This window comes from Aspergillus vadensis, assembly GCF_003184925.1.
Source record: "Aspergillus vadensis CBS 113365 unplaced genomic scaffold BO88scaffold_10, whole genome shotgun sequence".
Classification (NCBI taxonomy): domain Eukaryota; kingdom Fungi; phylum Ascomycota; class Eurotiomycetes; order Eurotiales; family Aspergillaceae; genus Aspergillus; species Aspergillus vadensis.
The window spans coordinates 703930-727375 of record NW_020292048.1 but is presented as its reverse complement, the minus strand read 5'-3'; the positions used below and the strand labels follow the sequence as shown (position 1 = coordinate 727375).

General features: G+C 50.9%; 8 protein-coding genes and 1 non-coding gene across 9 annotated transcripts; 2 read left to right on the top strand and 7 right to left on the bottom strand.

Moving 5' to 3' along the window:
- Positions 1-2: 2 nt before the first annotated feature.
- Positions 3-1939, bottom strand: BO88DRAFT_487738 (dimethylaniline monooxygenase; the record flags this gene model as incomplete). The annotated part of the gene is made up of 4 exons (XM_025712567.1): positions 1822-1939; positions 1685-1758; positions 833-1629; positions 3-786 (listed from the first exon to the last, which is right to left on the bottom strand). Exons 1-4 carry the CDS (start codon positions 1862-1864, stop codon positions 3-5), a joined length of 1698 nt encoding a protein of 565 aa, XP_025563416.1. The 5' UTR covers positions 1865-1939.
- A 181-nt stretch (positions 1940-2120) lies between these two features.
- BO88DRAFT_387869 (putative CUE domain protein) lies at positions 2121-3525 on the top strand (the record flags this gene model as incomplete). Its single annotated transcript, XM_025704831.1, has 1 exon — positions 2121-3525. The coding sequence occupies exon 1, from the start codon at positions 2176-2178 to the stop codon at positions 3523-3525; it is 1350 nt and encodes a 449-aa protein (XP_025563415.1). The 5' UTR covers positions 2121-2175.
- A 1120-nt stretch (positions 3526-4645) lies between these two features.
- BO88DRAFT_37502 (putative ubiquitin-conjugating enzyme) lies at positions 4646-5986 on the bottom strand. Its single transcript, XM_025704321.1, has 4 exons — positions 5893-5986; positions 5741-5835; positions 4905-5674; positions 4646-4853 (listed from the first exon to the last, which is right to left on the bottom strand). The coding sequence occupies exons 1-4, from the start codon at positions 5952-5954 to the stop codon at positions 4770-4772; spliced, it is 1011 nt and encodes a 336-aa protein (XP_025563414.1). The 5' UTR covers positions 5955-5986; the 3' UTR covers positions 4646-4769.
- Positions 5987-6133: 147 nt separating this feature from the next.
- Positions 6134-7670, bottom strand: BO88DRAFT_404633 (uncharacterized protein). Its single transcript, XM_025706675.1, has 2 exons — positions 6956-7670; positions 6134-6867 (listed from the first exon to the last, which is right to left on the bottom strand). The coding sequence occupies exons 1-2, from the start codon at positions 7428-7430 to the stop codon at positions 6233-6235; spliced, it is 1110 nt and encodes a 369-aa protein (XP_025563413.1). The 5' UTR covers positions 7431-7670; the 3' UTR covers positions 6134-6232.
- A 211-nt stretch (positions 7671-7881) lies between these two features.
- On the bottom strand, positions 7882-11159 carry BO88DRAFT_404632 (putative homeobox and C2H2 transcription factor). Its single transcript, XM_025706674.1, has one exon. The coding sequence runs from the start codon at positions 10697-10699 to the stop codon at positions 8117-8119; it is 2583 nt and encodes an 860-aa protein (XP_025563412.1). The 5' UTR covers positions 10700-11159; the 3' UTR covers positions 7882-8116.
- A 1122-nt stretch (positions 11160-12281) lies between these two features.
- BO88DRAFT_t137 lies at positions 12282-12353 on the bottom strand. Its single transcript has one exon. It is a non-coding gene; the product is annotated as a tRNA-Glu (tRNA).
- Positions 12354-13398: 1045 nt separating this feature from the next.
- On the top strand, positions 13399-17577 carry BO88DRAFT_339265 (bifunctional urea carboxylase/allophanate hydrolase; the record flags this gene model as incomplete). Its single annotated transcript, XM_025703019.1, has 9 exons — positions 13399-13469; positions 13523-13642; positions 13708-13981; positions 14034-14754; positions 14808-16108; positions 16163-16316; positions 16370-16799; positions 16855-17258; positions 17336-17577. 9 exons carry the CDS (start codon positions 13399-13401, stop codon positions 17575-17577), a joined length of 3717 nt encoding a protein of 1238 aa, XP_025563411.1.
- BO88DRAFT_404630 (putative JmjC domain protein) lies at positions 17424-19530 on the bottom strand. Its single transcript, XM_025706673.1, has one exon. The coding sequence runs from the start codon at positions 19442-19444 to the stop codon at positions 17744-17746; it is 1701 nt and encodes a 566-aa protein (XP_025563410.1). The 5' UTR covers positions 19445-19530; the 3' UTR covers positions 17424-17743.
- A 191-nt stretch (positions 19531-19721) lies between these two features.
- Positions 19722-21748, bottom strand: BO88DRAFT_404629 (GTP-binding protein Obg). The gene has a single exon (XM_025706672.1). It carries the CDS (start codon positions 21606-21608, stop codon positions 19884-19886), a length of 1725 nt encoding a protein of 574 aa, XP_025563409.1. The 5' UTR covers positions 21609-21748; the 3' UTR covers positions 19722-19883.
- Positions 21749-23446: the final 1698 nt, after the last annotated feature.

Genomic DNA, 23446 nt, shown 5'->3' with positions numbered 1-23446 from the left:
TGTTACGAGAGCATCTTGTGTTGCTGCTTCCACTCCTGATTGATCCCTCGGTAATCATGCACTGTATACTCCTCGAAAACCTCTCGCAGCCAGCTTCTCTTCCTCCACCTGTTTACCCCCAGGTCCATCAGTAGCATATCCAGGTACGGGATCGCGTCGAAGATCGTCTCCGGATACCAACTCGCGAAACCACACGGATGTCGATGCTTTCCATATCGACTGGTCAGTGCCGTCTGATAATACACCTTCGATCGGTCAATTGGGACTTGGTTGTTGAGATAAGCATAGGCCCAGAGAGCCTGCACCTCGACCAGAAGAGCGTTGCTTGGTCCATTAAGCATCTTCAAGAATGCAATGGACTGATCGCCTTTGGCTGTCAACTCTGGAGACGCAATTCCGCGGTAGAGCCGGAAAGGACTGAGCCCGAGCTTGTACGGAATCTTCACAGCTGGTTGGTCACGCAGACCTGGAAACCGATCGAGTATCTCTTCATCCGCGGCGCAGTCGAAACGATCCCAGGTTTTCCGGTCTTTGGAGGGATTCCTGGTGGGAATCCCTAGGCTGCCTTCCAGTCCCTCGGGCTCGTACTTGATGCTTGGTACTAGGTTCCATCCAGTTATTCTGATGACAGCATCGGTTTGTAGATCTGTGCCATCGGTAAAGTTGACTTGGCCTTCTGATAAGTGTGATATGTCCTTTCTCTTCACGCTCACCTGCCCTGACCGAACATAATCATAGATATCCGTGGGATAATTGAGAACGCCCAGACGACCCGTCCAGAACACACTGTGACCCGCTGTTAGTCATGAAAATTGGCTTTCGGTAATCTTACCTTCCATCTGGTTCCAGATCTTTCAACGCCGCTTCTCTCCGGTAGCCATTGACCTCAATGGCATCCCCGTTTAGTTTATTCCAGAATGATCGCACTAGCCACCTTCCCAGCGCTGTCCCATGGAGCAGTCCTCGCACCCATCCAAATCCATCACAATTTCCCCAGATGCAAGGACTGAACCAGGTGATGATTCGGGTGGTTGTTAGGCCTTCCAGCTTCAATCGCCAGGGTCCAAACCAAACCCACGGCAATGCCATCCAGACAGCACCTCCTCCAGACTTACGAATGACCCATTCCACACGTTTACCATGAGAGGCCATAAGATACACGGCATCATATCCATACTTTGAAGCCCCAATCACCGTCACCGACTTTACCGCTGGGTCATTGGCCAAAAGAGCGCCTGTTGTTCCGAGCTGGGAGTGATTAATGATGGGTCTCTCAAAGCTTTGCTGTCCCGGGATCGAGAATTTATTCGGAGTCGAGAACAGTCCGGGGCTCATGATGAGTTTATTACACCTGTAGAGTACCGAGTCGGTGTGAAGCGCCCAGAACCCATCAGCTTTTTCTACTGTATGCACACGAGTGTTGAATCGAGTCCGTCGTCGAAGATCGAAATGATCGATGAAGTCACTGAAGTACTGCTTGAGCGCGTATCCAGGGATGGGAGCTTCCGGTTGCACATCATATTTGGTTGGATCAAGCGAGAAACTCGAAAACTCATAAGTTCCGTAGAGATTGTTGGTATGAAGCCCTTCATGGCTGTTTTCTGCCCATACGCCGCCTACAGCCGAACGCTGTCAATGCAGATCAGTGGACAGCTGGATGGGCATTTGGTGCGGGAGAGAATACCGCTTCAAGCATTACTAGATCTGTTTCCGGCGCCAGCTCAAGATATGTCTTTGCTGCTACAAGACCAGCGAGCCCTGATAACCACGAGTAAGTAGGCAGTCTAAGAGTCAGACAATGGCAGGCGAAAGTGCCCATACCTGCGCCCACAACAATCACTTCGTGTTGCTCTTGAGGCTGCATCGTCAACAATTGCTGAGTTTTTCTATCTGATCAGCCTAGCATAGTTAAAGAACAGTTGTCGCAATATTCCAGAAGTCCTCTTCATAATGGCTATGATTTAGCTCAGGCAGATGACGAGCAGCAGAATTCCAATCAACTCCAATGTCCTGATCTATGACGTAGTGCGCTGATTGGCCACTTTGAGAGCAATCACGTGTCGATAAGGATATCAGTTCCAGTTGCAGCAAACCTTCAAATAAACCTTCAACATCCCTCCCCAGCTTCCCCTCCATTTCCCTCATGGCTTCCAGCTCGACCTGGAGATCCTCTCCATGGATCGCTTCGTCTCCCGGAAGAGGCCTCGGAGCCCTCCGCCACCAACAACAACCGACGAAGAGTCCACCGACCTGAAATTGGCCCTCCTGATGTCACTCTTCCCAACCATGACCCTGGACACGCTGATGGAAATCCTGGTTTCGAGCAACGGCTGCGTGGAAACAGCCTCATCCACTATCAAAGCTCAAACTCAAACCCAAGTCCAGTCTGGCTCGACGCCACCGTTCAAGAAACGCGCGACAGCCATTCCAGGAACCCCAGCCATCCAAACATGCTTAACCTCAACTTCCCCGACCACCATCCCCAGGCCTCTCACAAAGAAAGGCCAAACCCTCCACCTCTACTCCCCCGCCTCCATAGCAGCACACACTCCCTGCACCCTGATCCACAACTTCCTCCCCCCATCCCTCGCAAACGCCCTCCTCTCCGAACTCCTCTCCGAATCCCCGCACTTCACCAAACCCCACTTCCAACTCTTCGACCGAACAGTCCAAAGCCCCCATTCAGCCAGCATCTACGTCTCCACACCAGAGGACCACCACTCCCACACCTCAGAATACACCTACGGCGGCACCTACCGCTCCAACGTCCGGCAAATCACCCCGCACATGCGCACCGTCGCCGCCAAAGTCCAACGCACCGTGAACGAGCAGATCAAAGCCCGGGGCCCCAAGCTCCCCTTTCAATCCCCACTAGAATGGACTCCCAACGCCGCATTCGTAAATTGCTACGCCGGCCCCACAGAAAGCGTAGGCTGGCACTCCGACGAACTGACGTATCTCGGCCCGAGACCCGTCATCGGGAGCTTGAGTCTAGGCGTGGAGAGGGAGTTTCGCGTGAGGAAGATCCTTCCTGTTGACACCGACAATGAGGATGAAAGTAATGGTGATGATGGAGGCCAAATCTCCATCCACCTACCGCATAACTCTCTCCTCATCATGCATGCAGAGATGCAAGAGGAATGGAAACATTCCATTGTCCCTGCTAGGACGGTCATTCCGCATCCTGTCTCCGGTACAGCGAGGATTAATATCACTTATCGCTGGTATCGCGAGTCGTTGCATCCGCGGTATACACCCCGTTGTCGGTGCGGGGAACATACGGTGCTGAGGTGTGTGCAAAGGAAGAGGGAGAATCGGGGGAGGTATATGTGGATGTGTTATGCTGGCTTTGCGCCGGGGAAGAAAGGATGTGGGTTCTTTCAGTGGGCGGAGTTTAATGATGATGGGGAGCCGGTGTGGGGTCTGAGGGGGAGGGAGAATAATGGTGAGGATGCGCCGAGGTTGAGGAATTTTGTGGAGGGTAGATTTGAGGATGGGGATGAGGTTGGGGGTGATGGTATATAGATTGATATGAACTTGTGATACCCATTTTATGTCAGTATAGCGTCTGATACGGACTAAAATGTATAGTTCGAACGGAAGTCATGTAAACCCCCTCAATCTAAGAAACCGAAGTCCGAGTGCACTGAAGTAATAGCATAAAGAGCAGATTGATTCCCCGCTTCTAAAACAGCAAACTGTTAACATGAAACTATACGCCATAACTCCTATACTGTCATTCACGGATGCATACTCCCTAAGCAACTTAAGTAGCCTGCCTGTGACTTATCACATGTATAGTGGCAGCCACATATAAAAAGCCAATCCTCTAGTGTAGTCCCTGGCATATAAGATCCTTCACCGGCATAGGCCAAGTCGCTCCATCATCAGCCCGAACCACGCCCTGTGAATGTCCCAAAACAGTATCAGTCGAACCTTTCCAACGACCTGCATCAGTATCATCTCAACCAAACGTCTCTCTCGAGCAGCTCTCCACAGAAGCAGGCCGTCCAAGACTCAGTAGTCGTCTCATATCCATAACATCCCCGATACAGTGCGCCAAAAGTCTATTCTCATACCCTCGCAGTCTATTTCACGAGATCCAAAAAACCAGATCGGCAATCTTCATACCACTCGACCAAAACCACGACAGCCTCTCTATCCAGAATCACCACCCCAATCAACCACCATCAATCATGAAATCTGTTCACCAGAACGAAATCCCCAATTCAATTCTCCTCCTCCCGTCTGCGCAGCGGTTCCTGATAAGCAGGCGGGTTCCGACCCCGTTCAAGATCCGGCTGTGTCGAGTTTCGTTTCCCTTTCTGACGATCCTGCGGCTTGACCCAGAACACCCAGGTGACTGATTTTCGGGTACTCCAGAATTCCGAGCATAGGAGGGCGATGGCGAGGATGCTGCAGATGACGATTATAGGGACGAGGACTAAGAGGATGACGGTGATGGATGATTTGTATTGTGAATACCAGCTAGACATATTGGATTATGGGTGTATTGTAGAAGGTATGGGTTTTGGTAATTGGATGAGTAGGTGGTAAGTAAGTAGTTAAGATGCTTTTGGGAGGGGGTTATAGAGGGGATGAATGTATGGACGGGTGTTCTGGCACTGCCACGAATGTGACGTACTAGGCAGGCACGATGGATGGATGGATGGGTAATGATGACAGCCTTAAATAATGAAGTTTTTATTATGTATGAGATCAGGTCAGGTCAACTGAGCCATGATCGGGTCTATTAAGGGTATATTGAGTTACTCGCGCACTGCCTCTGTGCGTGGAATCATCATCTCTTTGACTGATGCAAGGGTGGGTTCATCGAGGCGACTGAACCGGATCTGTGAGCTTATTAGCAACTGATTTGTATCACACTGAGTATCAGGAATTACCATCTCCTCAACTCCTCCCCGTGTCGCATTCCCATACAACATCGCATCCGAACTACTAGCCTCGATCTCGTTCTGCACCCGTCTCGCCCAGATTCCATCCCAATGCCAGTCTCCCGGGGACCTCGCCTGCGGGCTCCCCTTCTTCGATGCAGAAGCAGTGCTTCCCTTCCGATGAGCCTTCCACGCATGCCACGCACTCGGGTTTCCAGCTGCTTCCAACGGTAAAGAATCAAGGACCGTCTCATTATCGAACGTAGACCGAATGTAATCCAGCAGTTCTGATACAGGGACGGTCTTCCTAGGCTCGACCGGTTTCTCTACCGACGACGGGGCGACGGCCTCGCCTTCATCCTCATTCTCATTTTCGTCCTCTTCGTTCGACTGAGGCTCCGTTGGTTCAGCGGCAGTGCCGTTATCCCCGGACATGCTTTCCCTGCAGAGGGTGTTGGACACCCCTTCGCTAGTAGCAGTCGAATTACGTACACTGGCGGTCTCTCTAGGCGGAGTGGCCGATTGTAATCCAGCTCGCTTTGCACGGCCGAACCAGTGCGGGAATCCGTGCCGCAGACTGAACCCGCCAGGGGGTAGCCGCTCTTCGTCTGTTGCGCTGACCGGATCCTCGCTTGAGGCACCAGTGCTGAATGTGTATGTGGTGAGAGGGACGATCAAGGGATGGAAGACGTCAGTGGCGAAGTTCACTAGAGGAGGCATATCGGGATAGGACGTGGGAAAACGGATCTGGAAGCGGAGGACGGCGGAGGCATAGGGGCCTATACAGACAAAATTGTCAGTTCGCAGCCATCATAAGATTGTTAAAGGAGGTTGGATATACATACCGGAGCGAACAAAAATGACTCCCAACCAAAGCGTTGGATCGCCCGGACTGAGGCTCATGTAAGTTCCCGGAGGAGCGGCATGTTGCAAGCTTGCGCTGCAGAGACAGTCAACACCACGGTTTGGTCAGTCGAGTGGTATTAAGCATGCTCACAATTCTAGGAGAAGCTGCTGTTTCCGAAGCGCAGGGACGTTGGGCAAGCGGGTTGTCGACATGATGCTTGGAATTGGTGGTCGGAAATGCTCAGGGGTGCGGCGAGCGAAGATGAAGAGTCGGAGGTGCTTATGTCCGCTTATCTCCGGCGGTTATCTGGGTTTCCGTGGTAGCATCTCCACTTCACATGGGAAAAGTATACAATAGCGCATGAAACAAAACAGTCATGGTAGAAGTGCATGCCCCTTAATGTGTAATAGTCATGTCACATTATAATAGTCTATATCTACGCTTAGAATACATACCCAACTTCTTCAACCTAGTTTGCTCAAATCGTACCTCATGACCGCGAAGCCTGCACAAAAGCCTTCCCCAGCTCAACATGCGACTGGGTGACTCCCATGATAACCATGCCCTCCGCAAATCCCTCGTAGATACCACCTGCAATGCTTGTCACCCACCAGGCTGCAAGCTCCATCATATTCGCGCTCACTCTCCCTTCGTTGTAATTCAGGACTGCAGCCCCCACAACCATACCTCTTTTACCAAAATTATCAGCCGCATCCAGAACCTTTGTTACGGCGCGTTCCGTTAACCGATGGGATCGCTCATATCGGTACAGATGGTACACGAGGATTTTCACATATGGAATGAGGAATTGCAACATTATGAAGAAGTAGATGATAGTCGACGACAGCAGTCGATGAAGGTAAGATCGCTCAGGCGGAAGATTCTTTCCCGTAAGCATACTGTGAAGCCCTGCCGCGGATGGATCAGTCACGGCAGGCGCAGCCAAAGATTCCTTGACACCAGCAGGAAGATTTTCCTGAATTATCATGATTTCTTGGGTGCTCATATCGTCGGGGAGGCCATCGAGAAGGTAACTTAGAGCATCAACGTACAACATCCGAGCCAAGCGACTGTCGCACTGCCGCTGCTGCGCTTCATGACAAGCATTCTGCAGGAGATTGAGTGCTGAAATTCTGTCAGCCAGACTAGTACTAGAAACTTCCTTCATCTGTCCTAGAGTAGAACAGAATTAAAGACAGGCGGTAAGACGAACCAGGCGCAATCCGATTCCATCGCAGTCCGGATTCCGCTTCATATTTCGGAGCCACTGGACTGAAGACACCGCTAGATCTAGTGCTTCTAAGACTAGAGATATCGCTGAGCTCTTGTGATTTCTCAGGGCCAGGAGAGAAGCATGGTTCTACTCCATTGCTAGCACTGCTTGCAGTACTGGGGCGCTGAAAGGCGGGCCCGGACGATTTATCAGGCAGCGGTGCCACATACTCCAGCTCTCCTGGCTCAGACGTCTGTCGCATTGCGGCCATCGCATCACCTCCGGCCTTCCCAGCTGTGTTCGCTTTGGCGCTGGCGCTAGCGCTGGCCTCTGACTTCACGGACCGATGCATTGATGGGTATAGTCTGGAGATCCGCCGTCGAAACGAGGCCGGGATAACGGGAGAAAAGGCCATGATTACTTGGCGGTAGACCATCGTATCGCTCAGCGCTGTTAAGTCATCGAATTCATCCATCTTGCGAAGGTAGGGGCCTATACAATGAATATAAACGACAATGAGGGGTGAACCATGAGACAGTGCTGGCAGCGTATGTCTGACGCAGAGAACGGCAACAGCGTCCACGAACGACCAGATAGACTTTCTGGCGTTTCAGAAAGTTACTGAATGTCCAGCCATCGGTCGAAGCACATGGCAGGGTGAAACACAAGCAGGAAGCTGCTTAGGTGCATGGCGTGAGAGAAAAGTTCCGGCGCAAACTTCAACCAGCGGCTTTCACATGTCAGACAGTGCGCCGTTTGTTGGCCCCTCCGATAAGGCACCCAATTCTAGGCCCGTGACTCGGCGGTTCCATGATTCAGTGGCGTGGGTAAGCCAGCCAATCGGATTGTTCGTGTTGTTTTACGCCCTGTGACAGCACTACTAATTGTATACTACGCCCTTGATGTTGTACGCAAGGAGCATTCGTCGATTTCAGTCCAAAGGGTATATTAATTGTGGCTATCTCCTGTACATGCTCGCTTTTCCATCCCACGAAATGAATGTTTGCAGTTGAAGAAGGGCGAGAAAATCCCCGAAATAATTCCATCTCTCCACAAAAGCAAATAGAAGTATAAGAAACTTTTTGACCTCATGACCCTCTCAGTCATGGACTATCTACACTTGCCGCATATCTACAACACCGATTCCCTCATCAATCACCATTATATCTGCTCACGGCCCTCATGCATACCTGGATATCCCAGATCTGTCGTTGGTGCAAGCTCCTCGTTGGGACCCGTGTCGGACACGAACACATCGGAGCTCCGCATACCGGGGATGGCTATGGGAGCGGAGACAGGTGTAGAGAAAGGCAGTGCTTTTCCAGTTGGCTCTACCCGATGTTGTCCAACGTTCCTAGCTCCAACTTCACTCTCACGCCTACTACTCTCTTCAAAGCATAGCCCCTGCAGATCGTCCAACGGTAACTCATCATACCGCTCATTCAGTTGTTGTAAGAACTCGGGATCGAACCCCATTTGCACGAATTGGTCGACAGATCCGCTCAAAGGCGTGTTGAGGGACGCAATGCCAGCAGACAGGGTACTCCCCACGTCAGCCGACAGCCTGGAATAGGGCCGAGACGGGAGAAAGCCAGAACTTTCGGCATAGCTGCCGGTCGAGCTCCCAGGAGCACTCGCAGCAAAGGAAGACCGACCGTGCCCTATAAAGGCGGGGCTCTGGAGTCCAGAGTTGGGGGTCACGGGACTGAATGTGCCCTGTCTGGGGTAGAGAGGACTGGATAACATGCTGGTTTCGGCTGGGGCCTGTCTTAGGCCGTCAGCAGCAGCAAATGGCGGTCGCATACCCAAGTCGGATAGTTGAATGTGCTCTGACCCAGGGAGAACTTCGAGTCCTGTGTCTCGCTTCAGCAGGCTGAGCCAAGTTGAGTTATCGGCGCACGTTTGATTCCATGGGTCGTCGCTTCCATATATGATTCGCCGGCCTTCGTCCTGTATCATTTGATCTGTCGGGATGGTACCAGCGGCCCTCTGGTTGTGGATATATGCGGTGAGTTCACGCTGCAGGCGCCTATAGCAATTCGCATCTTCTGGTTGAAGCAGATTAGTTGATTGTGCAGCATTGGGTGGCCTGAAAGGATTCAGAGTCTTCTGCTCGCCGCCAATGAGATATGGTGGCATTGCATTTTCGACCAGACCCTGAATAAAGGGTTCAAACCCCCAATCGCCCTGCCACTGCGCCATGGTACTGCCGTTCTTGAAATGGGAAGCCAAATGGTCAACTCGGTCTTTCCAAGTTGTTAAACTCAGCCCGCAGAATCCACACCGGGATTTGAATTCTGTCAGAGTGCTCCTCCAGGCGTTCATGGATGAGTTAAACTTGACGTTGTGCATCAGTCTCAAGTGCTGGTTGAGATGATCCTTCCGGTAAAAGGATCGCTCTGCGGGTGTCTTCTCTTGACAGATACTGTAATTGTGTGATTCTAAATGATCGTTGTTGGGGTCAACAGCCATGCAGAATACACAACGGTTGGCGCCATCTATGAAGGCCACTCCCCCCAAAGGCGAGCAGGTCCACTTTTCGAGAGCCAAGTGTAGTGACTTCTCATGGCGTTGCCAGTCATACTTGGTTTGGAAGCAGTCGGTACAGAAAGTACATTGGTATATGCGGGCATTGCGTGCCTTGTGTTGATTGAAGGTGTTGACGGGAAGTGAGGGCTTGCGCCGGCGACGGCGTTCCTTCCGCTCCATAGAGCCGAAGGAACCGAGAGAGGATCGGTGGGAGAAGGCAGAGGCAAAAGAGAGGTCTGATATTGAAGAACGAGTGGCCGATTGACTTGTTTCCTGACTACTGACCGAGGGGGCATGGAACAAATTGGAGTTGGCATGGCTTGAGTCATTGCTAGACCCAGTCTTCCGGGAAAGGGAACGCACGTGACCTGGTCTGGATGCGCGCTGTCGGTCATGATTCAGGTCGGTCGTCACCAGGGCTCGCAGAATATCAGAGGTGGCAGCGGGTTCGTTTTCCGGGGGCGAGTGCTTCCAACGCTCGATGGGCGTCATGTAAGTGACGTCCACGCCTTTTTGTCCGGGAATGTTGATTGCGCCCGTCGCGGAAGAGTTGCGCGGCCCAGGAGGGACTTTACCACGTCTCCGAGCGTTAGCAAGCCAGTTGGAGATTTGCATCCTCTTCAGACCTGTGCGTTGCTGTAACTCGTCCTTTTCCTGCTCTGTTGGATAGGGGTGCTCCCAATGTTCCTGGAGCCATGCTTTGAGGATGCGGACCGCTTCCCGCGCCAGTCTTGACTTGCTCTTCCTCGCTCGGCCATCATCTTCAGCAATGAAGGACAGCGATTTGAGCGCCTTCTTTCCGGTCAAACCACCGGTATGGATGTAGGTATTCTCGGAGATTGGATGTAAGGTATCCAAGAACTTGCCGGGTGCTCGAGCGTGGGTGAAGCTGCATTCGCGATAAAGCGAAATGCAGCAAGTACAACCAATTGGACGCATCACTCCACTCTTTGCGACAAAGCAATCCAGATTCATGTGCCTGCAAAAGTCGCATGGCTCCTCGGCACGACTCATGGGATAGACGCCGTTGTCTAGTTCACCGGCATCTTGCTCCGGTAGCTCGTTGTCGTTGGGAAACTCTAGGCTCTGTTCCTGGAAGATGGCGTTGTAATTTTCAGTGGCCTCGTTCTCGTCGAACTCGAGATTGTCCGAGGCAACATCATCTTCACGCACGTTGGAACCACATGAGGCTTCATCGAAGTCGAAGTACTCCATTCTTGTCTGGAGTACTTGATGGGGCTTGAATCTATGATGAAGGGGGGTTCCAATTTATGGTTACAGTATGACACACGAAAGTAGTCTCGTCCTAGGTCGAAACACTGGGAACAGAGAAGTTATGGCGAAGAGATGGAGGACCAAGACTTAGAATAAGCAAGAGAGAAGCGGAGGGAGCCAGGATCCAAGGTAGACTATGTTTTTCGTCTGGGGTACCAAAAGCATACCGGAACGGAGAACCCTGCCGGCACTGATGCTAGCAGGTTCCATTCATCCAGTAGGAATATCCATCGTGGACCTAACCTTTAGGGGGGTGGTAAGAGCTCGACTGAAAGCACTAGCAGTTTTCCAAGGGTGAGACTGATGCATGTCCATCGTGTTCGGTCCAGTCGGCTTGGCCGATGATTGACCCAGTCCATGAACAACGGCAGGTGAGGAAGGCAGCGTAGTCGTAAGAACTGAAGGGAGACGAGGGAGAAAACTGGATCACTGCGCGCCTGCACGCCCTTCCATTGACAACGCTTGCCCTTTTTCGGTTTACGCCCAGTCAGTGCGGGGTGCCCATTGGGCGTGCCGCTTAACCCAATCAGGCAAATAAGTATGAATCATCGTGGCGCCGACGATATCGGACCACTGCCCCACCTCCCTCACCATGGATCATCTGTTGCTGGGAGGATGCAAAGGACTGAATAACGGTGAGCAGATGCTAGTCTAAAGGAGTGTCTGATCCGTTGTTATACAATTCAGACCAATGCTAACAGCAACATAACATGATATCATTGTTATTGTGGATCAATTAGCTGAGTGATGGTCAAGACAGATGGTCAGTCAACCTCCGTCACCGGCACTTCAACTTCACCGTCAATAATCGCAGAAGGCGACGATATGCGAAGTCGAATAACAACAGTTACTGGATTTAGATCAAACTGATAAGCCATTACATATATCAATTACCCGGATGTCTCAGGAACTGCGACCAGGTCGCGATCCCCGGCTAGCGTACAAGCTACATCCCGAAGGTTTAGCTGCCGGCTATAAAGTCTACCATGTGCACATGTGGTGGGGATGATGGCTTCATAGTGGGGACAAGGTACATAGATAAGTAGTTCTTTGATTTTGATAAGCTGTAGGGCTAAGTGGAATGGGCCAAACTATATATCTTTCCAGTAATGGATAGGTACAATGCTATCTACTGGTCTTGAAGACTATACAATGCCCAAGAGTCAACTGTGAGGAGGGTCAACACAGTTGCATGGACTTCCGCGGAATTGTGCCATGCATGCAAGCAACAAGCACATGCAATGCAACCAGGTGGCCGCTTACTACCTATGCACACGGTGACACACACCTCAATGTGCAATCAACCAGTGGGATGGACGGGTAAACATGTCACCTCGAAAAGATGATTTAAGACTGTTAATTCAACATGTTCAGCCTTTTCATGGCAACATGAAGCTAATGAAGCCAAGGAACATGTTTAGTCTGAAAAGGAGGGGGGGGGGAATGTATATTTGGAACAGTAGGTGTAGGCATATGGGGGAGGCAGAAAGGATAAGCAAAAAGCAAAAAAAGGAATTTTGAGCTCCGATAGGGGGAATCGAACCCCCGGCTGCCGTGTGAGAGACGGCGATGTTAGCCACTACACCATATCGGATCTTGTTGAAGAACGGTGCCTGTTTTTGCTAAATCAGGCTAGCGCATAGCGGATGCTACTTTTAGAATGTCTCAAATCACCTCTCTGGGATAGTAGTAGCTTGTCCCCGACATAATTCTATCCCAATGGTTCCCAGGTTTAGTTTTAATTTTTGCAGCTACGTTCTAATCCGTACCGTCATCCAATGGAAATATTATGGCACTAACACTTATCGTTCCCCCCTGAATTGGGAATCGATGTTACTGCTATACGCCCCGGCAGTGTAAGCGGTAAGTATATATTCCCACGATTGAAGGTCATTGCAAACCCGGGACACGCCTGTTTAGTACTACCTTAGTATCGACAATCGCCCACAACAGCATCCATGACGAGACCACGCGATCCCGATACCCCAAACCTTCCCAAGGGTTCTTCACTGCTAATACAAAAGGGCCTGACTCCAAGCCCAGCCACCTCATGGCGTTCAATGGCGGGGTAACGGCGCCACCCAGCAACTTACTTTGGATGGTTCATTCAATAGCGAACCACCAGCGGCCATACTGAGCAATCATATTCGAGAACCAAGACAATCTTAGCTTATGGAAGCTTATAGCAATGGGTCCCGACTTTGGCGTGTTCCCAAAATTCGGGAAGCCGCTGAACTCCTCCGTTACCCCGGATCATAAACTAGAAGGGCCAGGACGAGAACACATACCGTGATATGAATCCCACAATACAAATAAAGGCAGCCTATCAGAGCCATTATAGCAATAGCAATTATGCAAATGTTTTAGCTTCTTCTACAAATACCTCTTGAGGTTTACTTGTGACAAGAAAATCCATATCTGGCTTATCAGCGAACCCAAGACTGACCCCGCACATTCTCCAACTCTCCAACGATTGTCGATCCATCCTACATCATACCTCTTATCATCCGGTTCCCCAAATCGGGTACCAGTGCTTGGATGAGTACAAAGGCTGATAAAAGCTTGGGCTTCTCCTTATAAATTAGGAGGATCCCGCCCAAAGGAACCCTGCGTCCCCGACCTTTCACCAGTTACTCACAATGGAGTCCCTGAAGACATTGCTAGTCGCCAACCGCGGCGAAATCGCCGTCAGAATTCTGAAATCAGCGAAGTACGAGCAATTATTATCAGATTACGTTAAGATAAGCGTCTAATGTCCTACAGGAAGCTGAATCTCCGGACAGTGGTGGTCTATACTGAACCGGATGCTGCTTCTACCCATGTACACCTGGCAGATGAGGCCGTCCTTTTACAAGGGGCACCATCCAAGGCCTATATTGACGGGTGAGCAGTATCCCACCTGATCTAAGCCAAAACAAAGATTAATGGTGACATTTTGACGTCTACAGAGAACAAATAATCGATATCGCGAAGAAATACAAAGCAGATGCAATCATACCAGGATACGGATTCCTATCCGAAAACGCGGACTTTGCACGAGCTGCTTCTAGCTCAGGCATAGCCTTCGTGGGTCCTTCACCGGAGAGTATCGAAGCCTTCGGACTCAAGCACACTGCACGAGATCTTGCTACAAAAGCCGGTGTTCCTATTGTGCCAGGCTCGAAGGGACTGGTAAAGAGCGAGGATGATGCTGTCACAATAGCGAAAGAACTTGGGTTTCCAGTACACTTACTCAGCCCTCATCTGCTAGGTAATGGAGCTGACATCGACATAGGTCATGCTGAAAGCCACAGCGGGGGGTGGCGGAATGGGCTTACTTACATGCAACACAGAGAAAGAAGTCCGTGACTCTTTCGCCACCGTTAAATCTAGGGGCGGGGCCTTGTTCAAGAATGACGGCGTCTTCATCGAACGCTACTATCCGTCAAGTCATCATATTGAAGTACAAGTGTTCGGAAACGGGGATGGTAAGGCCATATACTTCGGTGAACGTGAATGCTCCATTCAGAGGAGACATCAAAAGGTTATAGAAGAATGCCCAAGTCCGTTTGTTACCAGAAATCCTGGGCTACGGGAGAGATTGGGTGACGCGGCCGTCCGCCTTGCGGAGTCAATTAAGTATGGATCGGCTGGGACGATCGAATACCTTGTAGATGACGAAACTGGCGCATTCTTCTTCCTTGAGATGAATACACGCCTCCAGGTCGAGCATGGCATAACGGAGCTATGCTACGACATTGACCTGGTGGACTTGATGTTAAAACAGGCCAATGCTCAACTCTCAGGAAGAAAAGGCCTTGACGCAGCGTACCTGGCAAGCCTTGCAGTAAGCGCGCCTTCAGGTGCCGCCATCGAAGCTAGAGTTTACGCCGAAAATCCGGCCAAAGATTTTGCTCCCTGCCCTGGTATACTGCAGACGGTAGAATGGAAGGAACTGCCGGGGTCTAGAATCGACACATGGGTTTATAGGGGTGTTAAGGTGTCAGCAAACTACGGTAGGCTGCCAGAGCTATACTTCTGCAGGAAATTACTAACGCAAGATTCTCAGACCCGCTGCTTGCGAAGGTTATGTATCACTCTCAAAGCAGACAGCAGACTATTGAAGGATTGAAGACAATATTAACAGAGTCACGTATCTGTGGCCCTCCAACAAACCTGGCGTTCCTGGCTGATGTTCTTGCGGATGACACTTTCGTCGCTGGGAGAACATTGACTCGCTTTCTTAATGACTTCAACTACCAACTGTCTGCTATTGATGTTATTTCTGGCGGTGCATATACACTCATTGAAGATTGGCCTGGCCGTCCAACCTTGGGAAGGGGTTTTTGCCATTCGGGGCCGATGGATCCCATGGCCTTCCGCATTGCGAATGCACTTGTTGGAAACCCTATGGGTCTGGAGGCCTTGGAAATAACCTTGAGTGGACCGGAACTACGATTTCTGGGGCCAGCACTGATCTCATTATGTGGTGCTCCAATCGAAGCTAAGCTTGACGACGCACCCCTCCCGATGTGGTCGAGGGTGAAGGTCTCAGCTGGCCAGCGTCTGAAAATCGGGAAAACAACGGGTAACGGCTGCAGAGCTTACCTTGGTGTCTTTGGAGGGTTCTTGAATGTCGCAGAGTGGTTTGGATCCAAATCAACCACTCCAGGTGTTGGCGTCGGGGGCTATCAAGGCAGACAGCTTGCCTCTGGTGACCTTCTTTCGATTACTACCCAAGTACCAGAAGTGAGCGGTGACCTCCGCTTACCGCAGCATCTTATTCCTCAGTACCCTGATCACTGGGAGTTTATGGCCATGCCAGGACCGTATGATCAGGGGTATCTCGTTCCCGACAGCATTGACATGCTCTATAGCGCAAGCTTCAAAGTATCGCACAACGCCGCTAGAGGAGGCATCCGTCTGCTAGGCCCGAAGCCTACTTGGGCTCGCACAGATGGTGGTGAAGGCGGTGCGCATCCTTCTAATCTGATCGAGTACGGCTATGCAATAGGATCTCTCAATTGGACGGGTGATGACCCGGTCATATTCCCCGTGGATGCGCCTGACCTGGGGGGTTTCGTCAGCAGTCATACAATCTGCAAAGCCGACCTATGGAAGCTGGGGCAGGTAAAAGCAGGTGATACTCTGAAATACCGTGCTACGTCTTTGGAGGATGCTCTATTCGCTCGCAAAGGGCTAGAACGGTTTATCGAAGAGGTTGCTCAAGGCTGCCAAAGGGGTGATCTCAGTAACATATCGCCCGTCAATGGGGACCTAACTCCAGAGCTGACAGCAGAGAAACGTGGACAGGGTGTCATACACCAGATCCAGGAAAGTGGGAGCCAACCTCTTGTTTCATATCGTCAGGTAAGCCAGAAATTCATTCAGTCGCTCACATTCATTTAGCTGACATGTAGTTAGGCCGGCGACGACTATCTGCTTGTTGACTACGGCACTGGGTCCTTTGATCTGAACCATCGCTGTAGAGCTACTGCTTTAAAGAAAGCTTTGACTGAAGGAACTGGCGATATTACCTTTGCGAACGGGCTAATCTCAATTATGGGAAGCGGAAATAGTAAGCTTTCCCTTACACTAATCCATCCAAGACTATGTGCTAACTCTACGTAGCTTTAATGATCTACTATGACGGACTAAAAATCCCACAAAAGAAGCTCCTAACCTACCTCTGTGACATCGAGACAAAACTTGGTGATCTCAGCCAAGCGAAGTTCCCCAGTCGGCTATTCAAGCTCCCTCTCTCCTTCGAGAGCCAGAGACAAAAAGACGCAATCACCCGATACATGGAGACGCAGCGTCCCTACGCTTCCTACTTGCCCGACAACATCGACTTCGTAGCGAAGAACAATGCCTTCAGCAGAGACAAGTTCGAACGGATCTACCTAACCGCCTCCTTCATGGTTATAGCAGTTGGTTTCTTCACTGGTCTCCCGCTCTCCCTCCCTGTCGACCCACGCTACCGGATGAATTGCCCAAAGATGAACCCCAGCAGAGTCTACACACCAGCCGGCTCAGTCTCCTGGGGCGGTAGTTGCATGGCGTAAGCATCAAACCAGCCACATACACACCCACACCCACATGCTAACAGAAAGCAGACTATACAACGTAGACTCACCCGGCGGCTACCAAATGACCGGCATGACCATCCCGGGCGTCGACATTCTCGGCTCCAAGAAAGGCTACGAAGCCAACAGACCATGGCTATTCGAAGACTTCGACCAGATCACCTTCTACCGCGTCTCCGAAGAAGAATACGAGAAGCAGCTCGCTCTCTTCAACAGCGGCAGGTATGAATACCAATGGGAAGAGGTGATCTTCGACATGGCGGAGCACAATAAACTCCTCCGTGACACCGCGGACGAAGTCGCAGCTATTCGGAGCAAGCAGCGACAGGCACAAGCTGAGATGGACAAGCTCGAGACAGAACTGCTTGAGCGGTGGGCGAAGGAGAAAGCAGAACGGGGTATCCCGATGGATACGATTGAGAGTCTATTGAAGGGTATGTCTATCCCCCTTCACACAATCCTTAATCCGAAACAGAACGGACAGAGCTAATCGCCACTCTCTTTGGTCTAGACCCTGACATCACCCCCATTGAAGCGCCATTGAACGCCAATGTCTGGAAAGTAGAAGTCAAGGAAGGTGATAAGCTTGACAATGATCAGCTAGTGGTTATTCTGGAGGCTATGAAGCTGGAGATTGCCGTGCGCACGGAGTCCCTCGCTGCTGGGTCTACCGTGGAGAAGATCCTGGTTCAACCGGGTGACTCGATAGAAGCTGGGAAGCCTTTGGTGTTGGCGAGGAGGGCACAGAACTAATCCTCTCACTCGAGTAGACACTGCTGTTAGAACCAGTGTATATACATGGCATTAAGTGCCTTTTTGGGGCCTGACCACTTTAAATTCGAGCTCCAGCACCCTAGTATACAACCAAAATCTATCATACAACTCGTATCAGCGGTGAAGATAGCAATGCTATATGCACCTAACACCCATCCCACCAAAAACTAACCCCAATCCCACCCTTCAAACTCCTGACATAATGCCACCACCCAATGGGAATATACAACATATCGCCCGGCTTAAGCACGGTCTCGACGTACTCCGCATCCAGGAACCCAGGCCACAGCTCCTCCCAATAGTCCGCCTCAGCAGGGGACATTTCAATAGCTGCGAGATCAACCTGCGAGGTATTGGACATATCCACAAGTTCAGGTTCTTCTTGCTCGTGGTAGTGCTGATTCTGAGTGTACTGATGAGGATCCTGCCCATCCTCGGGCCTTCGTCTAACGACGGGTTCTTTTCCCTTCGGGTGGATCTGCGAGAGTGGTGTGTGGGGAGAATATAGTCGGAAGTATTTTTCGCCTACTACTTGCACGTAGATGTTATGGTATGTGTCGAAGTGGAGCGGGGATATTGTCCATGAGGGTCCCATCCAGATGTTGAGGTGCGGGCCATCGTCGTCGGGTTCGTGGCAGGATGATGAGTCGGAGTCGGCGTCGGATTTGGGTCCTTTTTCTTTCTCTTGAATTGAGATGGCCTCTTCTTCTAGTTTCCGTCTCCGTTCCTCTTCCTCTCTCTGCTGTCGGATGTAGGCTGGGGTGCCGGGCTCTGCCTTGGGTGCGTCAATGTGAATGTAATCCGGGTGCATGAAATCCTTAAATAAAGTCGGCATGTGAGAAAACAGATCATGCTGCGCCAAGTATCCCGTCGGACCTGCATCATCGCTGTGTCTATCCCTATCAAGATACTTCCCCACGAAGTCTTTAAAGGGCATTAACCGCTGTCCCCAGTCCTCATCCGTATACGACCTCCCAATCTCCACAGGGACAAGTCTCCTTCCACCAAAAGTGCGATGCATCCAGAACTCCTTGGACGCCCACGACCCCGTCGATATAGCCGGCCAGTCATTCACCGCATCGGTAATGACAAGCGGTGTTTTCTTCTGGCGCGCATGATCACGGAAATTCGGCGACGAGGGCGACGTACCCCACATCGGTAGATTCGATACTCGGGGTATAGGGAAACAGATCTCAGGCGTCGGCGCAGCATCGTCAGAGAAGAGCGGAGTGGCAAGTTCATCGGGGTCCAATCCATCGGGGAACTCGAATTTAGTCAAGTTGTTCCGCTTGGTCGTCGGACACGCACCCTGCAGCGCATTAATCACCGCTAGGACTAATGCTTCCCTCAATGGTGCTCCGGTCATTATTAATGCCTTGTCGAGCATGTGTATCGTAGGCGTGAGCCATTCTGCATCCGGGTCCACCTCGATCAGTTCCTTGTTAGAGCAGATATCGTCGATAATCCTCAGTATATTTTGCCGGCGAGTGAGAGCCGTGGACCCGGGATGTGAAGGAGGAGCAGGGGAAGGACTAGGAGGGAGATTCGGGGGTCCGTTGCGTTCGCAGCGCGGAAATCCGCAGTTTTCGGCGATCGTCAGACATGCTTTCAAGATGCATGCGTCGGTGTAGTAGCGGCGCCAGCAGATGTCGACATCTTTGAAGGGGAATACGCGGAGCTTTGAGTCGGCTAGCTGGATTGCGCCGTCGGGATCGCCGAGAAGGTGGTCGTGAAGTGTATCGAGGTTGTTGTCCGGAAAGCAGCGGAGGATGGGGTCGTCGGGGCGGATATTGAGGATCTCGAGGAGAGTTTTGGGAAGCTGGAGGTGGATTGGGGAGTATCGCATTCTTTGCGGGTTATTTCTTATCGCATTGTATGTGATTGGAGTAGGGGTTATGTCTGCATGAAGATGCTGGACTTGACTCAAGAGAGTGATGGATGGTTTAATGTTGATGTTGTTCTGGTCGCGCCTTTTTCCGAGGATCAATTAAGTATCCCGATCCAGACTAGCGTGTAAACCCCGCTATCTCCGAATGACAATTTTGAATCTATTGAGATTGTCATCAACTACACGTTAGAGATGCTGAAAAGGCGTTCAACTTTCACCAGAAAGAGGGATTGTGGAGCGAGATTGATTGTGCTACTAGACTAGTTTTCTCTTCATATAAACATGTTCCCTGTTAGTATTACACCCCCCAAACCATCAACTCCGACCCTATGTTACAAACTCTTTATATATACACCTTTTAGGCACATTTAGTACTATCAATTCTGGTCGCCGTTGCTTAATCGAGCAAATCCACAACAAGCTTTGGAATGCCCGCAACTCCCTCGCCCCTAATGGCACTGACAGGAACCGCGCAGACCTTGTCTCTCCGTCCATAGGGATGTCCGCCCGGATGTTCCTCTTCGCCGTTCTTAACGGCGGCAAGATAGTCACGCAGTGTCTTGAAGCGTTCTTGAGTCTCCGGGAGATCAGCCTTGGTGGCTACCACAAACCATGGCTTGGTGTGAATTGGGGAAACATTCAAAGCCGGAAGTTCGTCTTTAGCTTTTGACGCAACCTCGTTGAGCTTCTGAATTGCACTTTCGGATTGTAGTTCAGGAAGACCATGAGTGGGCGGATTCCAGGTTAAATCATCTCCCTCAACTTTCATTGACTCTTCGACGTCACGGACGCGCTCGTATTCGCCCAGTTCGTGCCAGAGACCCTTCAGTCCTTGCACAGGGTCACCTGCGCTGAGATCAACCACAAACGCCAGGATACCAGCGCGCTCGATATGCCGTAGGAACCCTAGGCCAAGGCCCTTATCCAGATGAGCATCCTCGATCAGACCTGGGATGTCGGCAATAGTAAAGTTCGTCCGCCGGGCCTTTCCTTTGGATTCCACCAAAGGTCGCCCTTTATGATTGTCGATGACCACCGTACCAATATTGGGGGAAAGCGTCGTGAACTCCCAGTTTCCGACTCGGGTGCGACTGTTGGTCAACGACCGAAGCAATGTACTCTTTCCTGCATTGGGCTTTCCCACGAGTCCAACATCCGCAAGCAGCTTCAGCTCAAACTCAAGCTCCAGGCGCATGCCACCTTCACCTCTAGATGCGAACGTGGGCCGGTTCATATTGCGAGTCACAAAGTGTGGGTTACCCAAGCCACCGGCACCTCCAGCAGCCAACAAGATCGGCTTGTCCATATGCTGCGAGAGATCGAGGTAGATCGGCGCCTGCGGTTCCAGTGCAGCGATATGTTGTCTCCGGGGCGGATCATTCGGAAACACCGTAGTCAGGTAATCGGATGGGTTGGCACCGGGGTAAAGAACCCAGCGATCATGTCGTATAGACGGTAACCCAAGCTCATCTATTTCATCCCTCTCTTCTGCGCCCTCCTCTGCCGCAGCAGCAGCAGCAGCAGCCGCAGCTTCCTTGCGCTCACGTTTCCGGCGCACGATTTCCTCTGTGACCGGGTCGTAACGATCGACTTCGCGAACGACGGTGCCGACAGGAACCTGGAGCAGGACATCGTTGCCTCGTTTGCCTCCTTTGCTTTTCCCCTGCCCGTTCTTCCCCCGACCGGCTTTTATAATCCCCCTACGAGCAAGCTTATGTAGACTCGTCATGCCTTCAACGGCCTGAATATAGATGCTCCCGCCACTACCTCCATCGCCACCATTCGGCGGACCCTCTTCGACATATTTCTCACGAAGAAACGAGACACACCCATGCCCACCGGCACCGGCATATATCGTCGAGCGACATTTATCCTGAAAGATGAAACGCGAATAATCTTCGGGGGACGGATTCAGATGTGACGGTTCGGAGATATGATCGGGCAGTGGCGTTTGCTGATGATACTCTGATCGCTTGGAGTCTGCCTCGGTGCTATTATACCGCTGAGACCAAACTTTCAGAGCGTAAGCCGGTGTCCTAGCCAGAGGACGTAATCGGACAGAGGAGTGTTGGGGGAGAATGCGAGGAATTGAGCGGAGGAGCCATGTTCTGTGAGCTGCCATGTTGTAAAATATGGAGCTTAGCTATAGCTCATTCTGGGATGACGGGGAGAGCAATGATGCAAATTTGAAGGGGTATTAATCAGCTGCGATGCATTTTCCTGCCTTGTTTCAGGAACTCAATAGCTTATTGGGATTGCGATTGATGATGAAATCGGCGTCGATGTCATGGATCATGCCGCATTTCCAGCAAATCCGGCCGGCACGTGACCTTATCAGCACATGATGATAACAGTGTTTACTGTCTACAAACAAACATTTACATTCAATATGGATCTGTTTGCTATCTGCCATTGTCAGAATATACGAGGTCCATCTATTGTCTTCATCATGCATCCGAAGTCTACACCACTATTATTATCCAGATCTAGCAGTCAACCCAATTTCAGGCAGATAATCACAAACTAACAACAGCAGAACCAAAACCATAACCACAAGACATACATACAGAACCATAACAGAACAAACCAAACTTACTTCAATCCCATAAACCACTACAAAAGACTACTAATACTCAAAATACAGTTTTTACGTAACCGACCATTCGGCCACTTCTCAGTCTGCAACCCTAAAGCCCGCACATCTTTCAAGACTGTCATATCAAACAAAATAAAACCTCCTAACTCCATGCACCAAAAGCTACAGTCAGCAAAGTGATAATATGCAGGAGTATGTGTGTCAAGCTTACTTAACACTTACGAAATGAGTCAACGAAGAATGAAGGTTGGCTGTCTGTCTGTCTGAAAGAGCGGCCAGGCCCAACGATCAATCTTCACTTGTCTTGCACTACATCGGGCAGAACTTTTTCTTTTCGACGCACTCAAGCTGAGCTGTGCTGGACTGGGTCAGGTTGTGTCGGCTTACATCACAGATGCAGTGTGTGCGAGGGAGGGAGGGAGGGAGATGTGCACTGCACTGCACTGTGCTGCGCTGCCCGGTCTCTGCTGTGTTGCGGTGATACCTTGCGCGCATATATCGGCGATGATACGGGGAGTCATCACGGAGTACCTTGGTTGGTGGGTTGTTTTTCTCGATGGGGGATGTCTGATGTCTGATGTCTGATGCCTGGTTGTGGATGGGGTTATTCGTGTCTATATCGGCATTGGTGGTTATATCACGCTATAATCTCTGTTCTGGTAAATTTACTTTATAATTGACAATTGAAGCAAGACATATTGGGCCTAGGCTACCATCTCCTAATAAAGAAATAGAATGAAACCTCCGGCAAACTGAGACACGGGTTTATTTTCCCTTCTACAGACAGCCTACCATAACACCGACCAACGTTCACCAGCATAAGGGCGTACAGAAACAAACACACAGACAGGCAAACCAGACGGGCAGGTAGGTAGGCAGGCAGGCAGGCAGGCAGGCATCAAATCGGGCCACAACAACAGCAACTCAAGTAACCTGAATAATTGATAGACAATATATCAACAACCGCACCATGCGACATGCATAATACTCCCATCCCATACAGCAAGTATATCCCGAGAAAATGATCGCACAATGATGCAATCCTATGCATAGTATACAGTAGACCGCTCAAATCTCACCCGGCAAATACCCAACTGGGCTGGATTGTAAGCCAGTCAGTCAGTCAGTCAATCAGTCGGGCAAGTCAGGTGTTGTGTTACAGTATAGCGGTAGCTGTGGTGGTGGTTTCAACTGCAGGGCTAATGCCGCGCGGACTCGCCACACCCGGGAATTGGTTGAGTCGCATGGCACCATAGCTGTTGAGCCACATATCCTTGTGGTCCTTCGTCTCTTCTTTCCCTTGGTGCTGTCGTTATAGGTAGTGGTATGTTGGGAGTAATCTGCAGATGCAGTAGGGGTCATTG